The sequence below is a fragment of the Alligator mississippiensis genome, chromosome 10 (genome assembly GCF_030867095.1).
Source record: "Alligator mississippiensis isolate rAllMis1 chromosome 10, rAllMis1, whole genome shotgun sequence".
Taxonomy (NCBI): Eukaryota; Metazoa; Chordata; order Crocodylia; family Alligatoridae; genus Alligator; species Alligator mississippiensis.
The window spans coordinates 40,947,115-40,972,884 of record NC_081833.1 but is presented as its reverse complement, the minus strand read 5'-3'; the positions used below and the strand labels follow the sequence as shown (position 1 = coordinate 40,972,884).

Sequence of the window (25,770 nt, the reverse complement as noted above, 5' to 3'; positions counted from 1 at the left end):
CTCCCCAGCACCCCATCTCCACACCTAACTCCTATTTTGTTCCACCAAAGAATTGTCTGCATTGCACACATCCAGTTCATTGGTTACAATTCAAATGTTCAGCATTCACCCTAGCCGTCAGAAGACCATTACTGATTGTTAAGAATCATATAACTGAAGTTCAATCTCTAGGGTATGCTACCAGTACATGACAGAGTGTGGGACTTAGGTTAATCATGATGTACCAGGCTGAGAGAGAGTTGAAGTTGAGAGATGCAGAAGCTGCAATTCTGGGATAGACAGTAGCTTCCTCTACTGAGCTGATAGATTTGAGCATTTCTATCAGCAGGTTTGACTAGTGGCTGGAAGTTAAAACTCAATGCCACAGCTAAGTCTGTCTCCCCCGCCCCGCCCCCACCCCAATAGCAGTGTTCTAACTTTGTTTGCTCCCTGCTCATGCAATGCCTCACCATCATTTTTCACGCTGACTTCTGTGATGCATCACCTGTCAGTTGTATTTTCTGTGCCAACACAAAATATTACAAATAATCTGAGATGCTGCACTACTGCCATGGATTTGATGGCCTTCTGTCTTGTTGTTCGGTTAACTTTAAACTATTTGTAGAAGCTGTCTGACCCCTTTTATGTTCTGCTTCTGTTGCAGCTGGAGCTTCCCAGGTCAAATGGAACAAGAAAAATGCAAACTGTTTAGCAACCAGCCATGATGGAGATGTTCGTATATGGGACAAACGGGTGAGTTAACTTTTCTCCTTTGATTTCTATGTATTCCTGCTTCTAGGATCAAGGCATGTCTCTGGACACACATAAGTAAGCCACATCTCTTCTCCTTGCTGCTTTGTCTCCCATAACTGTTAATGGTCAGTTGTAAGGTAGATGCAATGCTAGTGACAGTCCAGGAGGTGGAAGTCTGAGAGAAAAATGTGTAATTGCTTTTAGGAAGAGGGAAAGCCATAGTCTTTAGTATGTTGCTTTTGGTTTTGTGATGGATGCTACTAGCATCATATATAAAATGCCTCTATTCCCTGTGAAGTGAGGTTTGAATACATATTTTTACCACTTCATTGAATCATAGAAAACTGGGGCTGGAAGGGTATTCAGGAAGTCATCTGGATGAGTGTTCATCTGACCTGCTCTTCAACTTTGTGATCAACCCTCTTCTACAAATATCAGCACAATGCTCAAAACATCAAAACCACTGTAGCTTGCCCCAGGTAAAGCAGGGGAACAAGGACACTAACTGTCTCACCACTGCAAGAAAAGGAAGTAGTTCTTAAATATGCTCTGTAGATCCAGAGAAGAGGAGCATGCTTCCTGCTAGAGAAAACAACCCCTTCCCACAGTCAGATTCGCATGGTATGTGGGGTAGTATTCCCTTCTGATCCCAAGTGCAGCCATCAGTTATAACTTGTGTAGTGGAGCAAGATCCTTTAGCCAAGAACTTTGGGGGTTTTTAGTCTCAGCAGGAGCATCAGCATAACCCAGTTAATCTCCAGGCTTGACTGCAGCCAACAACCATTGTTCTGAGGACCATGCTGGGGTGGGGGGGGAAATCCCTGATACTCTTAGCAGCAGACAGGGAAAAAATCCTTTCTGGCTCAATATAACAACTGACAAAGCCCAGAAGCAAGGGATAGCCAAATACTGACCACTGCGCTGCAATCTGGGGACAGCAGAAACCATTCCACACACCTCATGCCCTGACAGGATGACAAAGAGAGGGTTCTGGCTTTCCAGTCTCTTCTGGAGTAAATTTTACAGCTCATTTAATCTTCTTTCATGTCCAAACCTGTTAGGGAACTCTGCTTCATTATCCTGCTGTTGAGCGTGGTCCCCTCTAATTTTAACAATTTCTCAATAACCTTTTTTTTTTTTCTCTCTTGCCTGCCCATTTATTGCTGCTCAACATTCCTCTAGCTCAGGATGTCTAAAGAGTTAAAAGTGGAGAGCACTCCCTCCTCCATGGTCAAAATCAGGCCAGATTCCTTTATTCCTAAGAACAAATGTGTTTGAAAAGAAAATATATTCTTCCTCTTCTTGCAGAAACCCAACACTGCAGTTGAGTACTTGGCAGCTCATCTTTATAAAATCCATGGCCTAGATTGGCATCCAGACAATGAGTATACCCTGGCTACCTCTAGCCAGGACAACTCTGTCAGGGTAAGTATGTGATGTTCAGTTTCCAGGCTTCCTGTTTTGAAAGACTGTTATAGTAGGTTTAACAGTGATGTTCAGAAGGTCTGATGCACCTTCTGCAGAAGTGACAGGCAGTCTTTTCATTGACACAGATAAGAACTGGAGCATGGCTTAAGAGCATTACCTGTAGTGGTGAGCCTTCTGCCAGTCTGTGTGCATATTGTCTCTGAAGGTGTCTGCACTACAAATTAAGGTGTGATTGTAGTGAAGGCAAACATGCCTGTGCTAGCTATATTCTAACTAGCACAGCTGACAAAAGCAAAGAAAGTATGGCACCTCAAGCTTCAGGCTGAACTGGCAGCTCAAGCATATAATCAGGTTCCCCTGTGAATGTATTTGGGCTAGGGTTAGGGTTAGTTGGTTGCTGGTCTGTCCATGCTGTCCTGTTTTATTGCCATTCTTGCTTCTGATAGCTAAATTAAAACTTAACACCTGTATGCCTACCCATGCTACAATTGCACCTCCATCTTTCTGCACATGCATACTTTGAGTAGCTTTATGGGTCTAAAAATGCTATCAAATGCTGACAGCCTGATATCCCTCCCTTTTGGGACAAGCTCTTAATTTTATGGTGTTTCTAACTATCCTGTGTGGCATCCTAAAGTTTGTCTGGGGTGGGAGTGAGCTGCATGGAAAAAAGCCTAGAGTATAGAGCTGACTTGGCTTTTCTTCCACTTTGTTGAAGTTCTGGGATTACCGTCAGCCTCGGAAATACCTCAATATCCTCTCCTGCCAGGTTCCAGTCTGGAAGGCAAGATACACGGTAAATATGAAATGCCAGTCTTCCTACCTAACAGTGTGTGAGAAGGGAACTTAAAAAGAATCCTAACTGAAAGGACTGTCATTTGGAACCATTCTCACTGCCTTTGCTGCTAGATATTACTTATGTAACTTTAAAACATGACCTACAGCACTAAGTATTAGGATTTGGAAAGAGTTTTTGGTGACAAAAAGGCTCTGGGGTAGTGGTGACTAATGAAGTCAAGCTTTAAGTCTTCTGTGCCGTCCCCCAGCAAAACTCCACAGATGGATTTTTTTATTGGAATCTAAAAGTTAAAGAACATTCTGCAGCCTTATCTGCTCCATTTTGCTCTGCTGCATCTGTCACTTATGCCACACAGGAAAATTACATAGCTAAAAATGTGTTGTGTTCTCTTTTTACTTTTGAGGTGCTTTTGCTTGAAATTGCAAAATTTGTTCCTTAGCTCTGTCATTGGGTTGTACCCACCATCTTGCTCTTATATCAGAAGATGAGACATTTAATACCACTCCCACTTTGATGTTGGCTCCACATTTGTCTACCTATGTATGGCATGTATGTTCATGAGAGTTGGATTTCAATGCTTCTTTGCAGCATTGGAGTTCTGACCAGCTGTTGGTTTCCAAGACCGTTACAGTGATACTCCCCTGCTTTAAGCATAAGCATGCCATCTGAGAAAATTGCCAAAGAATAGCTGGATTTCTGAATGAAGAATAAATGTATAAATACTCCTTTCTGTGTCACTTGTGAAAAGTGGGGTTAGTAAAAACATCAAGAAGAGCTGTTTTGAATGTCTCCCTTAAGCATAGTATGGCTCCTTGTGCATCAGCCACTGTTAATTTATATGTATAGTTCAGCCTTTTGACAACCTCTCATTTTTAGGATTTTATCCTGTGTAGTCCTGAGCTCTCTCAGTCTCATTTAAAGTCAGTATGTGGCAGACTTGGACTCTGGTGTCAGCATGAAAGGGAAAGGGTCAGAGAGTACAATTAAGGCAGTATGTAATAGTGAAAGCTTACGCTAAACATTGCTTGCAGTGAAATGTGTTTCTTTTTCAGCCTTTCAGCAGTGGGCTGGTGACAGTGATGGTTCCCCAACTCCGGCGGGAAAACAGCCTCCTCCTTTGGAATGTTTTTGACCTGAACACACCAGTCCACACTTTTGTGGGACATGATGATGTAGTTTTGGAGTTTCAGTGGCGAAAACAGAAGGAAGGTGAGAGCAAGACCTCTAAGTGCTCTGCCTCCTATCCTGTATTTATGGAGCTGTCATTTATGTGCAATAACTACTGAAGTGTGCCTCATCACTGCACAGTGCTGAGACGTGGCTGTTAAATCATTGCACCTATTTGAACTAGATCCAAATGCACTGGGCAAAAATCAAGGTGACTGTTCTGTCTGTGGCCTGCCACTTACTTCTCTGTGCCTCAGTTTTCCTTTCAGGAAAATTGGGATATTGGTACTGACTTCCTTTTGATATCTACAAAGTACTGTACGAAGGTGTATTTTTATATATGCGTATTCATTTCGCCTCACTCAATCTATATGAATTGTGCTGATTTAACTAGAGCAGTTTAAAATTACAGCTTTCATTAAACTGGGGCAATTAAAGTGCTTTAGTTATCAGTGTCAGAAGGTTCAAACCAATGTGTGTCCTTAGACAACTTCATAACGGGTGATGTAAAAGCCCCAACCTTCTTTACCTCACAGTAACTCTTGTTCACATGTCCACATCTTAACCCTATAGGCAAAATCTAAACCAATTACAAGGTGACTTTAAAGCTATTTAAGAATATCTAGACACTGTTACGCTGTGTAACTAAATCAGTTTTTACAATAGTTAGGCAAACTTGGAGCTACCTTTTAATTAGGGAAGCTCTTGTTATAGATGTCCAACACATGAACATAATATTCCAGCTTGAAGGTACGGTGTTACTATCCAGGTCCTACAGGGATTGCCAACCCTTGTTTCAAGGGTTGGGGTGGAGGGGGTGGGAATGGAAAACTGGGACCTAATATTTATTCCTAATGTCACAGAAAGCTAAATCTTTTTTCTACATAAAGGAGATGCAATTGGCTAAAATATTTGTTTTTCTATTTTACTGTTCACCTTTTGAAGCTGTTCATTTAATTTTCAGATACATGACGAGTGTCCCTTTGAAAACAAATGCTTCATAGGAAAATGTGTTCATTTCCCATTTGAAAACTATTTGCTCTGCATTTCTCATCTGAAAATCTAACCCCTGTTGTACAAATAGGGAAACTGAATTGCAGAGAAGGATAGCAATGTAACTTGTCTTTGATAGCCCAACAGGTCAGTGGCAAAGATGGAAATAAAACGTGTAAATCCTGACTTTCAATTCAGCCCTCTGCTTGATTTAATCCACTTGTACAGTACGCAGGGTGAAGGAGGTAAACCCATTTTCAGTGAGTTTTAGAAATTTATTTTCTCTCTTAGGCTCCAAAGACTACCAGCTAGTCACATGGTCTCGTGACCAGACCCTGAGGATGTGGCGGGTGGATTCCCAACTGCAGAGGGTATGTAAGTCACTCTGGTTGCAGAGAGTTTTCTGTAGTGCTAAATAAAGTGCTAAAAATCCATTTTTTTTTTTTGCTCTGGTGCCTGCACCCAGGGACTTGCCAAGGTCTGCACAATGTGGCTTTTGCATGTAGGTGCCCACCAAGCTAATTTATGCTCTGTACAGAAAAAAGTTTCTTCATTCAGATTTCTCGTTCCTTGTATACTCTGGGCTGCCTTCATATAATGCCTAGCATTGTGCTTTCTGTTTTCAGCTGTGCGCTAATGATATCCTGGATGGAGTTGATGAGCTCATAGATGGGATTTCTCTTCTGCCAGAACCTGACAAGACTCTCCATACCCAGGATTCTGAATCCCAGCATAACTCTGGGCATGGGGATGAGGAAGGTGAGACAAGCTGAATCCTGTAGCAAGAAGTTGTGTGCTATTTAGGGTTTCCTAGGCCAAAACCAGCTTTTAAACACCACCTGGAAAACAATGGACAGCAAATCATGTTTTGCAAAGAATTGAATCTATTTGAAAGTGCTTTTGAACCACGCTCCAAGATTGTGAGCAACCTGTAGTTAATCATTCTTTCCTACTGAAAATTCCTGTATGCTTGGTGAGCATTCCTGCCCTGCTTCTTCCAGAGCCAAGACTTGGTCCAGGCCCTGGAGATTTGAATGTTATCTGTGAGTCGTATTGTTTGGGTATGTCCCTATCATCCTGGCTGTCTGCTAGCACCTTGCATGCCAGGAGACTGTCAGATTCACTCAGACTTGTTTTTGCAGCCCGTGACAGCTTGTTCTCTCTCTCTCTCTTTCCTGCCAGCCTTAAAAGAAGACTTCCAGAACAAATTTCTGGCGGGAAAGAAATCAGACCAGCCGGGTCTGCCGCAAACACTACAACAAGAGTTTTCCCTGATCAACGTGCAAATCCGAAATGTCAATGTGGAGGTACTGAGGCCAGTTGCTCTCAATGGTTCCTATATTGGACTATGGATGCAGGAGGTTCTCTGAGCCAGATAGTAGGAAGGCAGGGTGTAATCCCAGACCACAGGTACTGAGGAATAAGGCTGATTAAGTAGAATCAACACAGTAGGGATTTAAAATCTTGGATGCACTCTCCCCTGTAGCTGTTTTCCTGGTAGAATGGAAAAAATTGGCAGGAAAAAAGACAGCTGCTGTAAGAAGATTCCTGGTATTGACACTCAGCAGTGGATCCAAGGCTTGGATTCCAGGCCAGGGGCAAGCTTCAGGAACTAAAGAGACTGAGGGATTGATTCTGAATGGCTTATGCCCATCTCCTGACTGGCAGTACTGAAAGTGGCCACAGAAAATGGGGAGCCCAGATTCTTTTCCCATACCAAGCCAGCAGAGAACTGCCAGCCCATGAGCCCAGTGGGCTATGAACATTCCTTACAGCAATACAGGCAGCTCCCACTTAGCATTCTTAATTGGTTCCTGAAAAACCAAGCGTTAAGTAAAATGAGCCTTAAGCAAAACTGAAACCATTTGGTGACCCAAGATGGCGACTGCAATTGTTTTTAATGACCCAAGACGGTGACTGAGTGTTTATAATGAAACTTGCTGAGCACTAAGTGAAATCGGGCATAAATTTTAAATTTGTTATAGTGAAATAGCGCTAAGTGAAACAGCGTTAAGTGTGGGTTGCCTGGAGTCTAATGAGGTTGAAGAATAAAAGCACCCCTCAGATAATACCAGCTCTTAGTTTTCACTCATTTTTTACTATGGAAAAAAAATAAGCATTTTTTCTGTTGTAAAGAGTTTATAAAGACTTCCAGAAGGTTTTTTGACACTATGAATTCCTATTTGAAATCTCTGTTTATCTTGTGAATCAGGTGTTTGCAGACATAGTGCTGCATAATATTGGCATTTTTGTAGCACCCTTAACAGAACACATTACAGGTTGCCATGGTACCCTAGTTGCGAATAGCTGCTTACAGTCTGGTAGTAGCTAAAGAAATCTACTGAGATCAGGGCTCATAGTGCTAGGCATGATATACACACCTTACGAGATCTTATCCCAAAGACTTATAGGCTTGGAGACCAGACAAATGGCGGGAAGGGAAATTGGAAGCACAAAGGATGTATCATGTTCCAGGTCACATAGCAAGTCAGTGGTAGCATTAAGACTAGAACCTGGATTTCATGAGTTCCAGACTAGTTTGCATTGTCCATTAGCTCACACTGTCTCTTGGTGTTTGAGTAGGCCTCACACAGCAAGCATCTATCTGTGGGTAGAGCCTGTGAAGATAAGGCACAGTTATGCAGCTGGGATAGAAACCCTGGGGCAGATGGTATGGTCTGCTGTCATTACAGGGAAAGTTGTCTTGATCTTGTCTCGTTTCTTTCTGTTAAATGTTGCTGGTTTATTCCTGGAGCCAAAAGGTCACAATCTCCCAATTTAATCTACTAGCCCAGAAGCTCCTCACTGCGTAATGAAATGGAAAAGAAGTTGGGGACTAGGTCATAGAAACATAGAATCATAGAAAATTAGGGTTGGAAGAGACCTTGGGAGGTCATCTAGTCTAACCCCCTGCTCAAAGCAGGACCATCCCCAACTAGATCATCCCAGCCAAAGCTTTATCTAACTGGGTCGTAAAAAGCTCCAAGGATGGAGATTCCACCTCCTCTGGGTAACCTGTTTGAGTGTTTTACTACCCTACTATTGAGGAAATTCTTCCTGATATCTAACCTAAACTTCCCTTGCTGCAACTTGAGACCATTGCTCCTCATTAAGTCATCTGCCCCCACTGAAAACAGTCTTGCTCCATCCTCTTTTCACCCCTCTTTCAGGTAGTTGAATGCTGCTGTTAAATCCCACCTTTGTCTCTTCTCTAGACTAAATAAGCCCAGTTCCCTCAGGCTGTCCTCATAAGTCATGTGCCCCCACCTCTTCACTATTTTTGTTGCTCTCTGCTGGACTCTCTTCAGCTTGTCCACATCCTTTCCGTAGTGGGGGGCCCAAAACTGGACACAGTACTCCAGATGTGGCCTCACCAGTGATGAATAAAAGGCAATAAGGTCCTTTGACCTACTGGCAACACGCCTATCAATGCAGCCCAGTATGCCGTTGGCCTTCTTGGCAACTAGGGCATACTGTTGGCTCATATTCAGTTTGTCCACTGTAACCCCCAGGTCCTTTTCTGCAGAGCTGCTGCCCAGCTAGTCAGCCCCCAGCATGGGATTGTCCATCCTAAGTGCAGGACTTGGTACTTGTCCTTCCTGAATCTCATGAGATTTCTTTTGGCCCAATCCTCCAATTTTTCTAGGTCACTCTGAATCCTAGCCCTACTCTCCAGCGCATCTGCTACTCTCCACAGCTTGGTGTCATCTGCAGACTTTCTGAGAGTGCACTCTGTACCATCTTCCAGGTCACTGATGAAGACATTAAACAAAACCGGCCCTAGGAGCAACCCCTGGGCATTCCACTTGATACCAGCTCCCAACTAGACATTGAGCCATTGATTACTACTTTTTGATCCTGATGCTTCAGCCAGATTCCTGTCCACCTTACAGTCCATTCATCCAGCCCATTCCTTAGCTTGCCTGTGAGAATGTTGTGGGAGACCATATCAAAAGCCTTGCTAAAATCATCCACATAGCCAGTCACCTCGTCATAAACAATCAAGTTGGTCAGGCATGACTTGCCCCTGGTGAATCCATGCTGACTGTTCCTAATCACCTTTTTCTCCTCCAAGTGCTTAGAAATGGATTCCTTGGATCCATTCCTTGCTTCTTCTCCATGATTTTTCTGAGGACTGAGGTAAGGTTGACTGGTCTGTAGCTCCCTGGATCCTCCTTCTTCCCTTTCTTAAAATGGGCACTATGTTGGCCTTTTTCCAATCATCTGGGACTTCTGATTGCCATGAATTTTCAAAGATTGATGGCCAATGGCTCTGCAGTTGTATTGGCCAACTACCTCAGCACTCTCGGGTGCATCCCATCCAACCCAATGGACTTGTATATGCCCAGCTTCTCTAAATAGTCCCTGCCACTATTGGCTGCTCACCTCCCCCCCAAACTTGTGCTGCCCAGTGCAGTAGTCTGGGAGCTCACCTTGCCTGTGAAGACTGGGGCAGAATAGGCATTGAGTACTTCAGCCTTTTCTGCATCCTCTGTTACAAGGTTGCCTCCCCCATTCAGTAAGGGACCCACACTTTCCCTCTCCTGCTACTGACATACTTGTAGAAACCCTTCTTGTTACCCTTTGCATCCCTTTTAACCACAACTCCAATTGCACTTTGGCCTTCCTGACTTCATCCCTGAATGCCCGAGCAATGCTTTTATATTCTTTCCTAGTTATTTGTCCAACTTTCCACTTCTTATAAGCTTTTTTTTTTTGTGATTTAGTTTACTGAAGATTTCCCTGCTAAGCTAAGCTGGTCTTCTGCCATACTTGCTAGTCTTCCTGCACATCAGGATGGTTTGTTCCTGTACTCTCAGTAAGATTTCTTTAAAGTGTAACCAGCTCTCCTGGACTCCACTCCCCCTCAGACTGGCTTCCCAAGGGATCCTGCCCATGAGTTCCCTAAGCAAGTTGAAGTCTGCTTTTCTAAAGTCAAGGTCAAGGGTCAGCAATGTCTTGAAGCATGGAAATGTTTTAATGCTTAGCTGTCAATAGAGGCCACTTTGAACTTGGCCCACACTACTACAGCTGCAGTCCCTGCTATCCCATCGCCACCTCAGTGTTGCTGCTACTGCCTCTCCTCACCACTGGGCTAAGCCCCCTGCAGAAGGCCAAAATGCCACAAAAAGGCCCCCAGCTCCGTGGGTTGGATAAAATGGGTCTTCAGGGTGAATTCATCCTCTGGGCCATAGGTTGCCAGTCTCTGAAATAGGTGGTCAGATGGTGAATGCTGAATTAATTCTGTTTGCCTGAGGCTTCTGCTGTTTGTTGTCTTGGACGGCCAAAGCCGACTCAAGGTGATTCAGTAATTACTCGTTCGTCGGGGCGGGCTGGTGAATAGAGAGGCCGAGAAAGCTTTATGGTTGTAAAACTTTACTTGCGTCGCTTGCTGTTGCGACAAAAACAGTCCGGTCGTCTGAACAACTACGTTAGTTGTTCCAGCTGGCAGGGCTCAGGCCAGCACGTCCGTCTACAAATCGGGCCGGCAGGGAAAGGGATACGTCTGGGATTGCACTCAGTGACGGGGAGACGAATCGATAGGTGATCAGTCTATCGATCAGCTCAGCTACGAGTCGGATCTCTCCAGAGGCACTCTGCAGCGTGCTCAAAGTTCTCCGACTTGGGCAGAAGTCGCGCTAATTTTTAAACGGCCAGCAAGCCAATTACTAGCCGCCACGTGTGCATAATTTAGAATTGGCCAATAGCAGGACACAAATTTACATTCGAATGGCGGGAACTCTCCTGCACCGGGGGTTTTCTGCAACAACAGAAAGCCTTTACTTTGCAAGAGGCTCTCATGTGGCGGGGAAAATTCCACCGTGCCGAGGCACCAAAATCACTGGGTTGTGACATTTGTCTGTGTTTGCAGCTCCTGCATATGGTGTGGGGTTTCAATCTTATGCATGCAGAGAGACCATGCCCCTCAGAATGAATTTCAGCCATTGTATGTTTAAAGGTACTTGGCAGCCTAACTGAAAATCGGTTGTTCTTTCTTTCACAGATGGATGCAGGGAATCGTAGCTGCACAGTGTCTGTACACTGTGGCAGCCACATAGTCACGATGCTGGTGATGTTCCCTGTGCAGTATCCCAATAATGCTGCACCTTCCTTCCAGTTTGTCCAGCATACCAATATCACTCCCCCAATGAAGACAAAGCTGCTGAAGGTATGTGTATGCATGTATATGTGGTCTCTGTACAAGTACTTCCTTGTGTCCAGACTGCTGCAGTGACATGTTTGACTTCTCAGATCCATGACTGGGTCAGTGACCACTGACTGCACTTAGACATTGTCACTCAAGAGTTGATGTACTCCAGAGCTTGGCATGAGTTTCATTAACTGGACTGGTTAGGCCTCATCTAGAGCAGTGGTTTTCAACCTTTTTTGTACCAGGACCTGTTTATAAACATCAATGGCTAGTCCTGACCCAGTCAATAGATAGATAATCAGATAATCTAGATAGAAGCTAGATAATCACCTAGCTGGGGTCTTCTTTCCTGCCCGTGGCAGGGGGTCGGACTTGATGACCTGCTCAGGTCCCTTCCGACCCTATCAACTACATGCACTGAGCCGCTGCTCTACCAGCCACCATGGCCCAGCCACAGCTCCCCTCAGGCCACCCATTCTGCCTGTCACCCCACCTCCTCACCAGGCAGAGCCATGACCTGAGGCAGAAGGAGATTAGAGCAGCAATGCCAACCCTGCCTTTGGGCCTCCCGCAGTCAATTACCCCTTGCACTGCTGGTGGCATGGATGGTGTAAGGGTCCTGGCAGTAGCAGCAATGAATCTTGCTGCTCTGCTCTGCCCTCCTGCACTGGATCCTGCCTGCTGGGTCATGGAGGCAATTCCTGCACGTGCTGGTCTTGCCAGGCTGCAGTCCCGTGCTGGCTGTGGGCACACAAACCTGGAAGGGGCACATGCCTCCCTACGCTCATCAACACATCACCTGTACCTTCTGTGGCAGAATGCCATCTGTCTCTCCCCAAACTCTGCTATCAGGTGGGTGACCAATCTGACAGTTTGGTTACCGTGGCCACTGAAGAGGGCAGATACCCCAGGCCCCGTCGGCTTCAGGTAACCCTGAGTTGTAACCTGAGCTGGATACGTTCCTGCTGAGGGAGAGGGGAAACCTGTCGCCTGGGTGGGGTCTTAAGCTCTCTGTTGTTCTAAGCAATGTCATCATGACTGGGAGGGGGTTAGAGACCATGCCAGTCTACCTGGCAACCAGTGATGCATTTCAAATTGGTTGGCCGGCAGCCAACAGTGGCTGGCCTTCATTGGATCAGGTAAATGAGGTCATAAAGTCTCTATATAAGTGAAGGACTGCCCAGGAAGCGGGGCAGCAGCCATGATGAGAATTCTCAGAGAAGCTGGACCATCTGAAACTCACTCTTTCTCTTGAAACTCATGGCCAATGAATTGCTTGCCTCCAAAGGAAATCTCCACCTGCCTCTGGATACTTGTGAGTAAGCTACTTGAGATCTAACTAGATATAGCTTGCAGTAACACAGATGCATAATCAAAGGCGACCATGCCACTGTTTGCTCTAAGGGATTTCTCTGATATTGCTCTACCCTGTGCCCTATTCCAAACCTACTCCTTGTAACCTATAAAGTTCTCCTTTGTACCTAGCGTGGGAGACTTATTGAGAGAGGGGCTAGATTATGCCTTGAGGTCCCCTTGGTTCAGCTGATTAAGGGAGACTACTATTTGTGCTTCAGACTAAGGGAAGCACCCCAGGTTCTTGCAGTGGGTCAAGTACCTTCAAGAACTACTAGGCCTGTGTTTCCCAGAGGGCACAGGGGCAAGATCAGTCCAGACCTTGGGTGGTGGTGGCATTACCCTCAGGCTTGTGGCTGTGCTCCAGGAAGGGTGTCAGCCGGATGTGAGGTGCCCCCAGGGAGGCACTCAGAGCCTGGAAGGTGGTAGGGCGCAGTGAGGCGGGTGGCTCAACACAGGAGCACCCTCTACTGGCCCACCACACCCCCATCACCCTTCTGTGTTGCCTATGCCCCACCTTGCCCCATAGATTTACCTGCAGGGAGCTGTGGGAGCTGCTTTCCATGCTACCTGGCTGCCACGTGCATGTATGTGCTCACATACACATGGTATCCCTGCTTGATTCTTTCTCCCACTGCCCCAGCCCCAAGTAGCCCCTTGCAGGCTCAAATTCTGCCAGCCTGCAAGGGGAACCTGCTGTTTCCCAAGGTTTTCTCCTTTTTAAAATAAAAAATCCATGTTTTTCCATGGCAAATGGAGAACCCAGATCCCTGTTTATTAGTATGCACAGCATCAACGTATAGTGAAGGACAAGCAGCATCTATTTTTTTCAAAATGCAAAACATGGTCCATTTTTAAGTGCGTTTTGCAACCCTTTCATATATTCTTACGGCCCACTTCTGGGTCACAACCCACGGGTTGAGAAACTCTATTTTAAAGTACTGTATGTGATATTGGTCTCTGCGTTTTTAAAAAAGGACATGGAGAAGTTAAGGTTTGCAGGCAGGTGACAAATGATAAAGGGCTTGGAAGGCAAGCCATATGAGGGAAGGTTGAAAGGAATAGGCATGTCCAGCTTACAGAAAGGGTGATTTATGATGGTAACCAAATATCTGAAGGGCTGCCATAAAGAAGAGGGAGAATGCTGTTACTGTGGAGAACAGGATGTGAACCTATGGCTTAAAGTTGTAGCAAAGTAGATTGGATATAAAGAAAAACTTCACTGTTAAGAGTGAGGCTGTGAAATAGACTGAATAGGGAAGTTGTGGACTCTCCATCGTTGGAGGTTTTCAAGAAGAGGTTGGATAGCATTGACCAGGAATGATCTAGGAGTAGCTGTGCCTTGAGTGCTCTGTAAAAAGCAACAGCTGAAAACCCAGGAGCCTTGCTCACCTCCCACACATCACTGGGAGATAATGAGAAGAACTCTGTAGCTTAGAGATGGATACTGGCAATTACTATATTCAGCAGCAGGTGAACAAAACAAATCCACAACTGGCTTTATTATGAAAGAAGGTTAAAGGACCTGGAATAAGATTATGGAGTGGATACAGAAGAGTTTGGGCTGTCTGGTAAGGAAGTGTGATGTGTGGAATTATGCTCGCTGTCCCCAGGCTGCAGAACAGAATGGAGGTTGTTTAGTGTTTTCCATGCGGTGGGCTTTGCTGCTTGCCGGAAAGATTTTTTTTTTTTCTTCTGTTGCTACAGGTGTCATGGGAGTGGGGGGTGTCCCTTCCTCAGATGCACTGGTTGCTGGCTGCAGCCAAGGCTGGGAATTTTGGCTGGTGTATGCCAGTGTTCCTACTGGGACTAAAATCCTGGCTAGAGGGACACCACCTTTTCTCTGTTACTACAGAGAAGAAAATGTGGATCAATGACTTGCAGTTGCTACCAAGCAGGTTTAGATTGAATGTGAGGAAAAACTTCTTCACTGCTAGACCAGTGAGGTAGTGGAACAGGCTGCTTAGGGAAGCTGTGGAATCTCCATCGGAAGCGTTCAAGAAGTGGTGGGTCAGGGTGATCTAGGCATAACTATGCTTATGTTCTACTCTGGGGAATCTCCCATGTTTCTGGGCCTTGCCAGTTGCCACATAGGGCCAGGAGGGAATTTTTTCCCGTCCTGCTGCTATATGCACCAGGATCTTTTTAACCTTCCTCAGAAGCACTGGGTGTTGGCTGCAGCCAAGGCTGGAGACTTTGATTGGGGCATGTCAGTGCTCCTGCTGGAACTGAAACCTAGAGGTTCTTGGCTAGAGGGTCTTGCTCCTGTGTTCAAGATTAGACTGATTTGCCACATTTGGGATCAGGAAGGAATTTTACTCTGTGGTCAGACTGGTATGGACTGTGGAGGGGCGTTTGCCTTCCTCTATAGTGGGTGAGCATGACTCTCTCTCTTGGAGCGCTCCAGTATATTTTAACAATGCTTGTGGCAGCAGAATACCAACTGTTGTCCCCCTGTTCCACCTGTAAGAGTCTAGGGTGCTGTGCAGGCAGGGGGCTGGATTAGATGACCTCCTGAAGTCTCTTCCAGGCCTACTTTTTTCTTTGATACTTTGATTTAAAAGGGAGAGTTTGAGTGCAGTAAGGTGAAAAATTCCTGGGCTTGTAGTTTGTCTATCTTTGGTACTTTTCTTGTTCTAAGGCTCCTAAGGTCTGAGCACTTCACAGCTTTTAATTAACTTATCACGACCTCCCTGTAAGGGAAGGCAGTCCTCTGTGCCACTAAAGTGATTTAGTGGCCACGGTCATGCAGGAAGTCCTGAATATAGAAGTGAACTGAACCTAGGTCTCCCAAGGCATAAGTTAGTGTCCCAACCTTTTTTTGAATTGCAGTACTGCAGTTACTTGTTCTTCCTGAGAAAGTAGGGTAATCGGTTAGTCACCTCGGGTGTCTGTACACAAGTGCATGGAGCCTAGGAAACAAGCAGGAAGAATTAGGTGTCCTTGCACAATCGTGGAGCTATGACATGATTGGAATAACAGAGACTTAGTGGGAGCTCGCAAGACCGGAGCACTGTTATGGATGGGTACAAACTGTTCAGAAAGAACAGGCAAGGGAGAAGAGAAGGAGGAGTTGCACTTTATGTAAAAGAAATGTATGATTGCTCAGAGCTCCAGTATGAAGTTGGAGATAGATACTCTCCCCTCTAACCTTAACCCAGATAGGCTTGTTGAAAGTAACAAGGGTGATTGTTGTGACGGGTGTCTGCTATAGTCCACCAGACCAGGAGGATGAAGTAGATGAGGCTTTCTTCAGGCAACTAATTGAAGTTTCCTGATCACAGGCCCTGGTTCTTATGGGGGACTTCAGTCATCCTGACATCCACTGGGAGTGCAATACAGCAGTGCACATGCAGTCCAGGAAGTTTTGGAGAGCATTAGAGACAACTTCCTGGTGCAAGTGTTGGAGAGACCAACTAGGGGCTATGATCTTCTTGGCCTGTTGCTCACAAATAGGGAAGAATTGTTGCAGGACGTAGAAGTGGATGGCAAGTTAGGCAGCAGTGACCACGAGATGATCAAGTTCAGGATCCTGACAAAAGGAAGAAATGAAAGCAGCAGAGTATGGACCCTGGACACCAGAAAAGCAAATTTTGACTCCCTTGGGGAACTGATGGGCAGGATCCCCTGGGAGGCCAGTCTGAGGGGAGAAAAGGAGTCCAGGAGAGCTGGGTTTTTTTGTAAAGAAACCTTACTGATTGCAGGAACAACCCATCCTGATGTTCAAGAAGACTAGCAAATGTGGCAAACAACCAGCTTGGCTTAACAGAGAACTCTTCAGTGAGCTTAAACACAAAAAGGAAGCTTACAAGAAGTGGCAGCTTGGTCAAAACTTGGGAGGAGTATAAAATATTGCTCAGGTATGTAGGGATGAAGTCAGGAAGGCCAAAGTACAACTGGAGTTGCAGCTAGCAAGGGACATGAAGGGTAACAAGAAAGGTTTCTACAAGTATGTTAACAATAAGAAGAAGGTCAGGGATAGTGTGGATCCCTTACTGAATGGGGGAGGCAACCTTGTGACAGGTTATGGGCAGGGATTCTGGTTTTCTCTTTTTTTATTTTATTTTTAATCCCCAATTTATATATTAGTGGTGTTTCATTTAAATTGTGGAACTGTGGATTTGGGGTTACTTTTTTTTAATCTGAAAATTGTGGATTTTATTTAAATTGGAGAAAACCAGGATCCCTGGTGATGAGGAAAAGGGTGAAGTACTTAATGCCTTTTTTAAACCTTGGTCTTCACAGGCAAGGTCAGCTCCCAGACTACTGCACTGGGCAGCACAGTTTGGGGAGAAAGTGAGCAGCCCTCAGTGGTAAAAAAAAACAAAAAAAACCAACAAAAAAAACCAGGATGGGGACTACTTAGAAAAGCTGGATGTGTACAAGTCCATGGGGCCTGATACAGTACATCCAAAGGTGCTCAGAGAGTTGGCTAATGTGATTGCAGAGCCCCTGACCATTATCTTTGAAAAACTCATGGTGGTTGGGAGAGGTCCCACATGATTGGAAAAGGGCAAATATAGTGCCCATCTTTATGAAAGGGAAGAAGGAGAATCCAGGGAACTATAGACCAGTCAGCCTCACCTCATTCCCCAGAAAAATTATGGTGCAGGTCCTCAAGGAATCCATTTTTAAGCACTTGGAAGAGAAGGTGATTAGGAACCGTCAGCATGGATTCACCAATGGCAAGTCATGCCTGACCAACCTGATTTGCCTTCTACGATGAGGTGACAGGCTTCATGGATGTGGGGAAAGCAGTGGATGTGATATACATTGACTTCAGCAAGGCTTTTGATAATGTCTCCCACAGGATTCTTTCAAGCAAATTGAGGAAGTATGGGTTGGATGAATGCACTGTAAGGTGGATAGAAAGCTGGCTGGATCGTCAGGCTCAACAGGTAGCGATCAATGGCTCAACGTCTAGCTGGCAGCCAGTATCAAGTGGAGTGCCCCAGGAGTCAGTCGTGGAGCCAGTTTTGTTTAATATCTTCATTAACGATCTGGAATATGGGATGGAGTGCACCCTCAGCAAATTTGCAGGTGACACCAAGATGGGGGGGTGTAGTAGATACACCTGAGGGTAGGGCTAGGATTCAGAGCGACCTAGGCAAATTGGAGGTTTGGGCCAAAAGAAATCTCATGAGGCTCAGCAAGGACAAGTGCAAAGTCCTGCCCTTAGGATGGAAGAATCCCATGTGCTAGTACAGACTGGCACTGACTAGCTGAGCAGCAGCTAAGCAGAAAAGGGCCCGAGGGCTACAGTGGACAAGAAGCTGGATTTAAGTCAGCAGTGTACCCTTGTTGCCAAGAAGGCTAATGTCATACTGGCTGCAATGGTAGGTGTGTTGCCAGTAGGTCAAGGGAAGTGATTGTTCTTCATTGGTGAGGCCATATCTGGAGTAGTGTGTCCAGTTTTGGGCTCCACACTAGAATGTTGTGGACAAGTTGGAGAGAGTCCAGCAGAGGGCAGCAAAAATCATTTAGGCACATGACTTCTGTGGAGAGGCTGGGGGAACTGAGCTTATTTAGTCTGCAAAGGGAAGACTGGGGAGGGGATTTGATAGTAGCCTTTAGCTATGTGAAGGGGGGTTCCAAAGAGGATGGAGTTAGACTGTTCTCAGTTGTGACAGATGACAGAAGAAGCAGCAGTGGTCTAAAGTTGCAGTAAGGGAGGTTTAAGTTGGCTGTTAGGAAAAATTTCCTCACTAGGAGGATGGTGAAGCACTGGAACAGGTTACCTCAAGGGGTGGTGGAATCTCTATCCGTGGAGGCTTTTAAGATCTGGCTTAAAGCCCTGGTTGGAATGATCTAGTTAAGGATGGTTCTGCTTTGAGCAGGGGGTTGGAATAGATGACCTCCTGAAGTCCCTTCCAACCCTGATTTTTCCCTATGATTCTAGTGAATAGATAGGATGTGTGATAGGTGTTATACAAGCGCAGAGCATGTACCATCCCTGTCCTCAGGAGACTAGTGGCTTCATCCTTCTGTCTCAGTACTGTGCATTTCTCTAGTATAGTGGTTCTTTATCTTGTTAAAAGGTAAGGTACCCCATGTTAGATTCAAGGCACACCTCTGAAAATGCCAGCTCTTGGCTATGACTTGGAGGGTTTTTCTCCACTACAGAAAAATAGAGCAATTCTTCTGTTGCAAAGAACTCGGACCACAGCTGGTCAGAAACAGTGGATTCCTGTTTTGAAATCACTGAGCATTTTGTTTATCTTGTGTATTGTTTAGATCGGGGGCGGGCAAAATACAGCCTGTGAGCTGACTCCAGCCCACCAGATGCTTTCATCTGCCCTGTAGGCACCCACCAACGAATTGTACCCCACCCAGCCCTTCTGCCCATGAAGGTGGGAGCAAGGTGTCCAAGTATACATTCCTCATCCCAAATGTACTCTGTTGTTCCTCACTCCCACCCTCATGGGTGGAAGGGTCCTGCCCAGCCAGCAGTTGCTTCTGGGTGAAGCTGCTGCTGTTGCAGCCACCCCCAGGGACCTGCTTGGCTTCCCTGACATCCCACTTGCTCTGGGCACCAGGTAGGGAAGTGGCAGGGGTGAGGGGAACTGCAACTGGGTGAGGCATGGGGCTAGGACTGGTGGCAGTGTGGAGCCCACACCCAAGGGGGCAGTGGGAGCGTGGAGCTCAGCTGGGCGGGGTGTGGGTGGGAGGGTGTAGGAACCCCACACACACTCCCCCACATGGTGCAGAGCCCCCACTGCCAGCAGCAGCAGGCAGGGGTGCTTGGGGTATTCATGTCCTGCACAGGTGCTGGCACCCAGTAGCACACAGCTCTGGCCAGCACTGCACGTGGAGGTGAGCGCAGCCTGCCCAGCCCACATCTAATCCAGCCCCACACTGGATCCAGCTGCCTGCCTTGCCCTCTGTTGCGCAGGTCCCAGGACTCCAGCAGGAGTAGAGGGAGCTGTGCCTCCTACTTTCTCACTGAGTCCCTGGACCTGTGTGGCAGGGGACAGGGAAGGCAGCCGGCTCCAGCATGGGGCTTCCCTCTGCCACACAAGTGCAGGAGCTGCACACATGCTGTATGGAGACCCCACAATAGAGGCATGCTGCGCTTCTCATTGCTCACATGCACAGTGCTGGCCAGAGCTGAGCACCAGCATGTGCACAGGGGCTGCGTGCCATATGGGGAAGCATGTGGGGGCTCCCCAAACCCCCTCCCCTTACCTCACAAACCTCACACTCACACCCTGCTGCCACACCCCCTCACAAACCCCCCATACACACACATGCACCACCTCACACCCCACCATACACGCTCGCATGCATCCCCTACACCTCACCCCCCCACACACATACCCCCGCACACACACACAAGAGGAAAACTTTATTTTTGAGTTATTATGCAATCCCCTCTATCTACAGTACTTAAACACAAATCATAACAAATATTTTTTTATAATAAAATTAAGTTATAGTAGGTGTTTGACTTTTAGCGTATGATTTGGGGGTTTTTTTCTGGTTCCAAGATGCCCCCCAGAAATACTCCTTTTGAGAGGGGAGGGTTGCCAAGGGGAGGGATGTCTGGTGGCAGAAGTTGGGGGGGGGGGTGGGGGGGGTGGAGAGTAGAGGGCAGGACTTCCAGTATGGCAAACAGGGGACAGGGCAGCTTGTCAAGGGGCAGGGCTACCCATGCAGCCCTAAACACCTCACCAAAACTCATTAAGTGGCCTTTCAGCTGAAATAATTGCCTACCCTGGTGTAGATGTTTGCACAACTAAGGATACTAATGTTGTATGACATCCTAAAAAGGGTATCATGGCACTCTTGAGAATTGCATCTTTAGAATCTTTCAGTTTGGGTGACAACTGCTTAGTATGAGGATAAAATCATCCTCTACTAGGAGGTGGGTATATATTCACCCTGTTTGGACAAAAACGGGTAAATAAGAACATAATAGCTGTGACCTTCCATAGGATCACACTGCAAATTGGTGGGAGAACCAGATATGGAACCCAGAGGGTCTGGCAACTAGCTGTTACAACTTACTAACAAGATCTTTCTTCCTCAAAGTGGAGAACAGTTCAAGGGGTCATTTTGTCTCAGCTGAGGGTTACTGACCCTTCAGTATTCCCATGGTCTTGTAGTTTCACTGCTTTTTGCAGATGAAGGGCTAGAACAGAAGCATGGGCATGATGACTAAGATGACTCAAGCTGTATGTTATTCCCATTGCAGGTCTTACAGGACACTTCTTTGCAGAAAGTGAAACGGAACCAGAGCTGCCTGGAGCCTTGTTTGCGTCAGCTGGTTTCCTGGCTAGAGTCTGTTGTGGTATGAAGAACTTCATGCTCTTTCTGGTTTTTTGGGTTGTATTGTCTCTCATTCTCCATACATACTCTCATTCACATGTACTTGGCACGTGACCTTAGGCAATTTCTGTTTCAGAACCAAGAGGACAGCACCACCAGCAATCGGTATGCTCTGGCAAACTCTGTAACACCACCCTTGCCTACGTTCGCCCGGGTCTCCAATGCCTACGGGTCATACCAGGATTCCAACATCCCCTTTCCACGGACCTCTGGAGCCAGGTTCTGTGGTGCAGGTTGGTCCCATTGTTGATGCATTAGAACAGTTGCCATGGGGAAAAGCTCAGCCTTGTATATCTGGAGATACCCCTGGATTGTGAGCATTTACTGCAAAATAAGATTAAGCTTTGGTCACTGTCCCATATTGTAAAGGGGTGCTGGTACAGTGCCAGTGGTGGCATGTACACAGTGGCTCTAGTTTGCAGGTAAATTTCAGTTCAAGTGCTGGTTATCGTTTTGATATCTGGAACTGGGAGACCATGATTAACTGAAAATATCTAGAGCTTCATGCAGATGGTAGAGATGCTAGCTCTTGGGAGAGGGGGAGAGTGAGGTTGTGTGCTGGTGCCTCTGGCTTGCAACATGCTGTATCAGCACAACACCTCTGTAGCAAAGATTTGGGATTGCCATACCTGCCCCTGATTGTGATCAGGGGGCAAAGAGCAGCCTTGCTTTTTGCATTATGCTGCATCTGATCTGGCGTTCCTGCCCCTCTCTTCACAAAGCTCCTATGAGAAGAAAAGGGTGAAAGCCTACTCTCCTCAGCACCTCACTGAAACCTTGCCTACCTGTGTTGCAGACCAGTAGGGATATCCTGCGCTGAGCCACCCACCTCACTGTACCTGACCACCTACCAAGCTTCGAGTGCCTCCTCTGGGCCGTCTCATGTCTGGCTGACCCCCTTCCTAGAGCACATTCAAAAGCTTATAGATTCATAGATTCATAGATGTTAGGGTCGGAAGGGACCTCAATAGATCATCGAGTCTGATCCCCTGCATAGGCGGGAAAGAGTGCTGGGTCTAGATGACCCCAGCTAGATGCCTATCTAACCTCCTCTTGAAGACCCCCAGGGTAGGGGAGAGCACCACCTCCCTTGGGAGCCTGTTCCAGACCTTGGCCACTCTAACTGTGAAGTTCTTCCTAATGTCCAATCTAAATCTGCTCTCTGCTAGCTTGTGGCCATTGTTTCTTGTAACCCCTGGGGGCGCCTTGGTGAATAAATACTTACCAATTCCCTTCTGTGCCCCCGTGATGAACATATAGGCAGCCACAAGGTTGCTTCTCAACATTCTCTTGCGGAGGCTGAAAAGGTCCAGTTTCTCTAGTCTCTCCTCGTAGGGCTTGGTCTGCAAGCCCATAACCATACGAGTGGCCCTTCTCTGGACTCTCTTCAGGTTATCCGCATCCCTCTTGAAGTGCGGTGCCCAGAATTGCACGCAGTACTCCAACTGCGGTCTGACCAGCGCCTGATAGAGGGGAAGTATCACCTCCTTGGATCTATTCGTCGTGCATCTGCTGATGCACGATAAAGTGCCGTTGGCTTTTCTGATGGCTTCGTCACACTGCCGACTCATGTTCATCTTGGAGTCCACTAGGACTCCAAGGTCCCTTTCCACTTCCGTGCCACCCAGCAGGTCATTCCCTAGGCTGTAGGTGTGCTGGACATTTTTCCTCCCTAGGTGCAGCACTTTGCATTTCTCCTTGTTGAACTGCATTCTGTTGTTTTCTGCCCACTTGTCCAACCTGTCCAGGTCTGCTTGCAGCTGTTCCCTGCCCTCCGGCATGTCCACTTCTCCCCATAGCTTTGTGTCATCTGCAAACTTGGACAGAGTACATTTCACTCCCTCGTCCAAGTCACTGATGAAGACATTAAAGAGTATCGGTCCAAGGACCGAGCCCTACAGGACCCCACTGCCCACACCCTTCCAGGTCGAAACCGACCCATCCACCACGACTCTGGGTGCGACCCTCTAGCCAATTCGCCACCCACCGGACTGTGTAGTCATCCAAGTCACAGCCTCTTAACTTGTTCACCAGTATGGGGTGGGATACCGTATCGAAGGCCTTCCTGAAGTCTAAGTACACGACATCCACCCCTCCTCCTGTGTCCAGGCGTTTCATAACCTGGTCATAAAAAGAGACCAGATTAGTCAGGCATGATCTGCCTGCTATGAACCCGTGCTGGTTTCCCCTCAGTATAATTTGTCCTGCCGGGCTCTCGCAAATGTGAGTCTTGATAATTTTTTCAAAGATTTTGCCGAGGATGGAGGTGAGACTGACTGGCCTATAGTTGCCCGGGTCCTCCTTCCTCCCCTTCTTGAAAATACAAGCTTGGGGTAACCACTGCTGCCACCCAGGGGTCTGGAGTTTTTCCGGGTCCTGTTCCCCCTGGGGATACACGGGCCTGGTAGACCTTGAGGGTGCTTGACCCACTGCAAGAACTTGAGGTGCTAACGTAAGCCTGAATCATAGGAAGTAGCTTCCCTTAGCCAGCTGAGCATAGGGACTAGAAAAGGTGTGCCCAATCCCTCTCCCAGCAAGTCCACTGCACTTGTTATAGTGGAGAGCTTTATTGGTTAAAGAGGGTAGGCTTGGGGAAGGGTACAGGATAAAGAAGTATCAAAGAATAACCCAGCGCAAACTGTCAGCTTAGTAGCTGGTTGACATGCTTCAACATTACAGTGAGCTATATATCTGCGAGTGGCTGCAGCAGGGAGCGCGGGCAAGGGGCTGCTTTTCCCCATGCTCAGCTTTTCCCTGGGCTCCTTCCCTGCCCCGGTTCCCCCCCCCCCGTACCTGAAGTTCTGGTGCCACCAGGGCAGCCACATGGTCCCAGACCAGAAGCTCCTCCTGGGGCTTCTGGCTGGGGGGGGGGGGGGCCCTGCTGTTGCGGGAGCCTGCCAAGCTTCCCCTAGGTCCTACTGCCCCTGGTTCCTGTCACTTTTGACAGGAACCAAGGACAAGTCAATATTAATTTTCAAAATTTTTAGGGGCCCTGCGGGCTGGATAGAATGGCCTCGCGGGCTGAATCTGGCCCATGGGCCGTATTTTGCCCACCCCTGCCGTGCACACCGACATGTCACCCTGGGCTGCAGAAGACTGTTAAAGGGTGCTAACAAAGGGGTTTTGAGCTTGTGACTTATCCATGTTACAGTTTGCATATATCAGTTCTCAGTCAGTCATGTGCAGGGTGCTAGGAATAGGTCTCAAGTGGTTTTTGACTGTTATCTTAAAGAGCTGAAAATCTCTGAACAGTTACAGTAGATTTTCTCTGTCTGTATTTATGCCACCCTTATGTCTGTGGTAGCTGCTGTAATTCGCAAGTACTCAAAGATTTTCTCCCAGCCCAACACCTTGGAGCCAGTTTTGAAAAGCTGACTCTAATACATAATGAATTTAATAATAACTAAGTATGGATCTGACAGGAGTGGATTTATCTTGAGGATATGGGACTAGGTGGTGGTGCTGAGTGACAGTAAGGGGACAGTGTGGTCAGGATAATGGGCAGGTACCCAGCCATATGCCTCTTGTCAATACTTGTAAAGTTTGTGCCTTAAATCTACACATTTCACTCTGAAAATTACCACTTAAGGCAGCTGAAATTATGCACAGTCAGATCCTGTCTTCACTGAATTACAATTTGTGTCTGTGTGTTGTCTCACCTACAGGTTACCTAGTATATTTCACAAGACCCATGACAATGCACCGGGCAGTTTCTCCAACGGAGCCCACTCCCAGGTAAGCATGAAAAATATTGAAGTTGAGCTTATCTAATAATACCACCACCACCATGCCTTCATTAGTGCTAAAGGATTAGCAGGTGGTAGGATGCTAGGTGCTAAGCCCAGACCAGGAACTGTCAGTAGGTCTTTTACCCTAGTGCTTCAGTCTCCTGAGTTGTAAGCACCACAGAGAAGCAGGTTTCTTGTTTCTTCTGAGCTTTCTTATATTCTAAAGATAAGAGCAGTGCCAGGTTAGTTTAGCTGTCAAGCCCCAAAGCATGACCAACCATTTGGCAAGTAGGAAGGCATGAGAATTACTGAAATCCATTGTCCTTATTTTGGTAAAGATATTTCAACCAACTGGAAGAAAAGTTGGTAATGTCCCATGCACAGAGAGATTGAAGGATCTCTTTTTTTATCTATAATTTTATAGAAGATATCATTTTAACAGATTTTGTGTGTGACCCTCGACATGTCACCAAAAGTCATCAAATGGCCCTCCAGTGAAAATAATTGCCCACCTCTGTATTAATGGATGATGCAAGGAGGGCAGGCCTACTCAATAGCTACTTTCCAACAAAATATATTGTGACTAGACACAATTATAGACAAAGAAGAGCTGTTGATCATAATAACTAAAGAGCACATCAGAGATTTTTTGAGATTGAATGAATTCAAGTTGGCAGGACCTGACAAAATATATGGCAGGATGGTAAAGGAACTGACTCAAGAAATGCCGCTAGCAATAATATTTGTGAAGTCATGGGTGACAGGTGATGTCTCAGAAGACTAGAGACAAGCAAACATAGCGCCCAGCTTTAAGGAGATAAAAAAGAGGAAGCAGGGAATTAATAGATGAGTCAGCTTGACTTCAATGCCTGGGAAGTTACTGGAGCAAATATAAAACAATCTATTTGTATACACCTGGAGGAGGAAGCGGAGATCACCAGGGATCTTGGTTTTCTCTAATTAAAAAAAAATCCAACATTTTCTGATATTAAAAAATAAATAAATAAATAAAAACCCCAAAACCCTCATTTTTCTGTGATTTAAAACAAAACGACACTATGTATGTATATGTGTACATACATGTACAAACA

The 25,770-nt window shown here is 46.4% G+C and overlaps 1 protein-coding gene across 3 annotated transcripts in view; it reads left to right on the top strand.

The window, feature by feature from the left end:
* WDR59 (WD repeat domain 59) overlaps positions 1-25,770 on the top strand; it is a 75,324-nt gene that overhangs the window by 23,292 nt on the left and 26,262 nt on the right. For all 3 annotated transcript variants that reach the window (XR_009455224.1, XM_006262196.4, XM_059713730.1), the window contains exons 7-17: positions 644-732; positions 2,041-2,157; positions 2,879-2,956; positions 4,012-4,168; positions 5,411-5,490; positions 5,746-5,878; positions 6,302-6,426; positions 11,124-11,288; positions 20,818-20,913; positions 21,028-21,184; positions 24,617-24,686. Coding sequence is in view for 2 of the 3 variants with exons in the window: in XM_006262196.4 (XP_006262258.1) it covers positions 644-732; positions 2,041-2,157; positions 2,879-2,956; positions 4,012-4,168; positions 5,411-5,490; positions 5,746-5,878; positions 6,302-6,426; positions 11,124-11,288; positions 20,818-20,913; positions 21,028-21,184; positions 24,617-24,686 (1,267 nt within the window). In the remaining variant the exon portion in view is untranslated. The remainder of the gene's footprint in view (positions 1-643; positions 733-2,040; positions 2,158-2,878; positions 2,957-4,011; positions 4,169-5,410; positions 5,491-5,745; positions 5,879-6,301; positions 6,427-11,123; positions 11,289-20,817; positions 20,914-21,027; positions 21,185-24,616; positions 24,687-25,770) is intronic.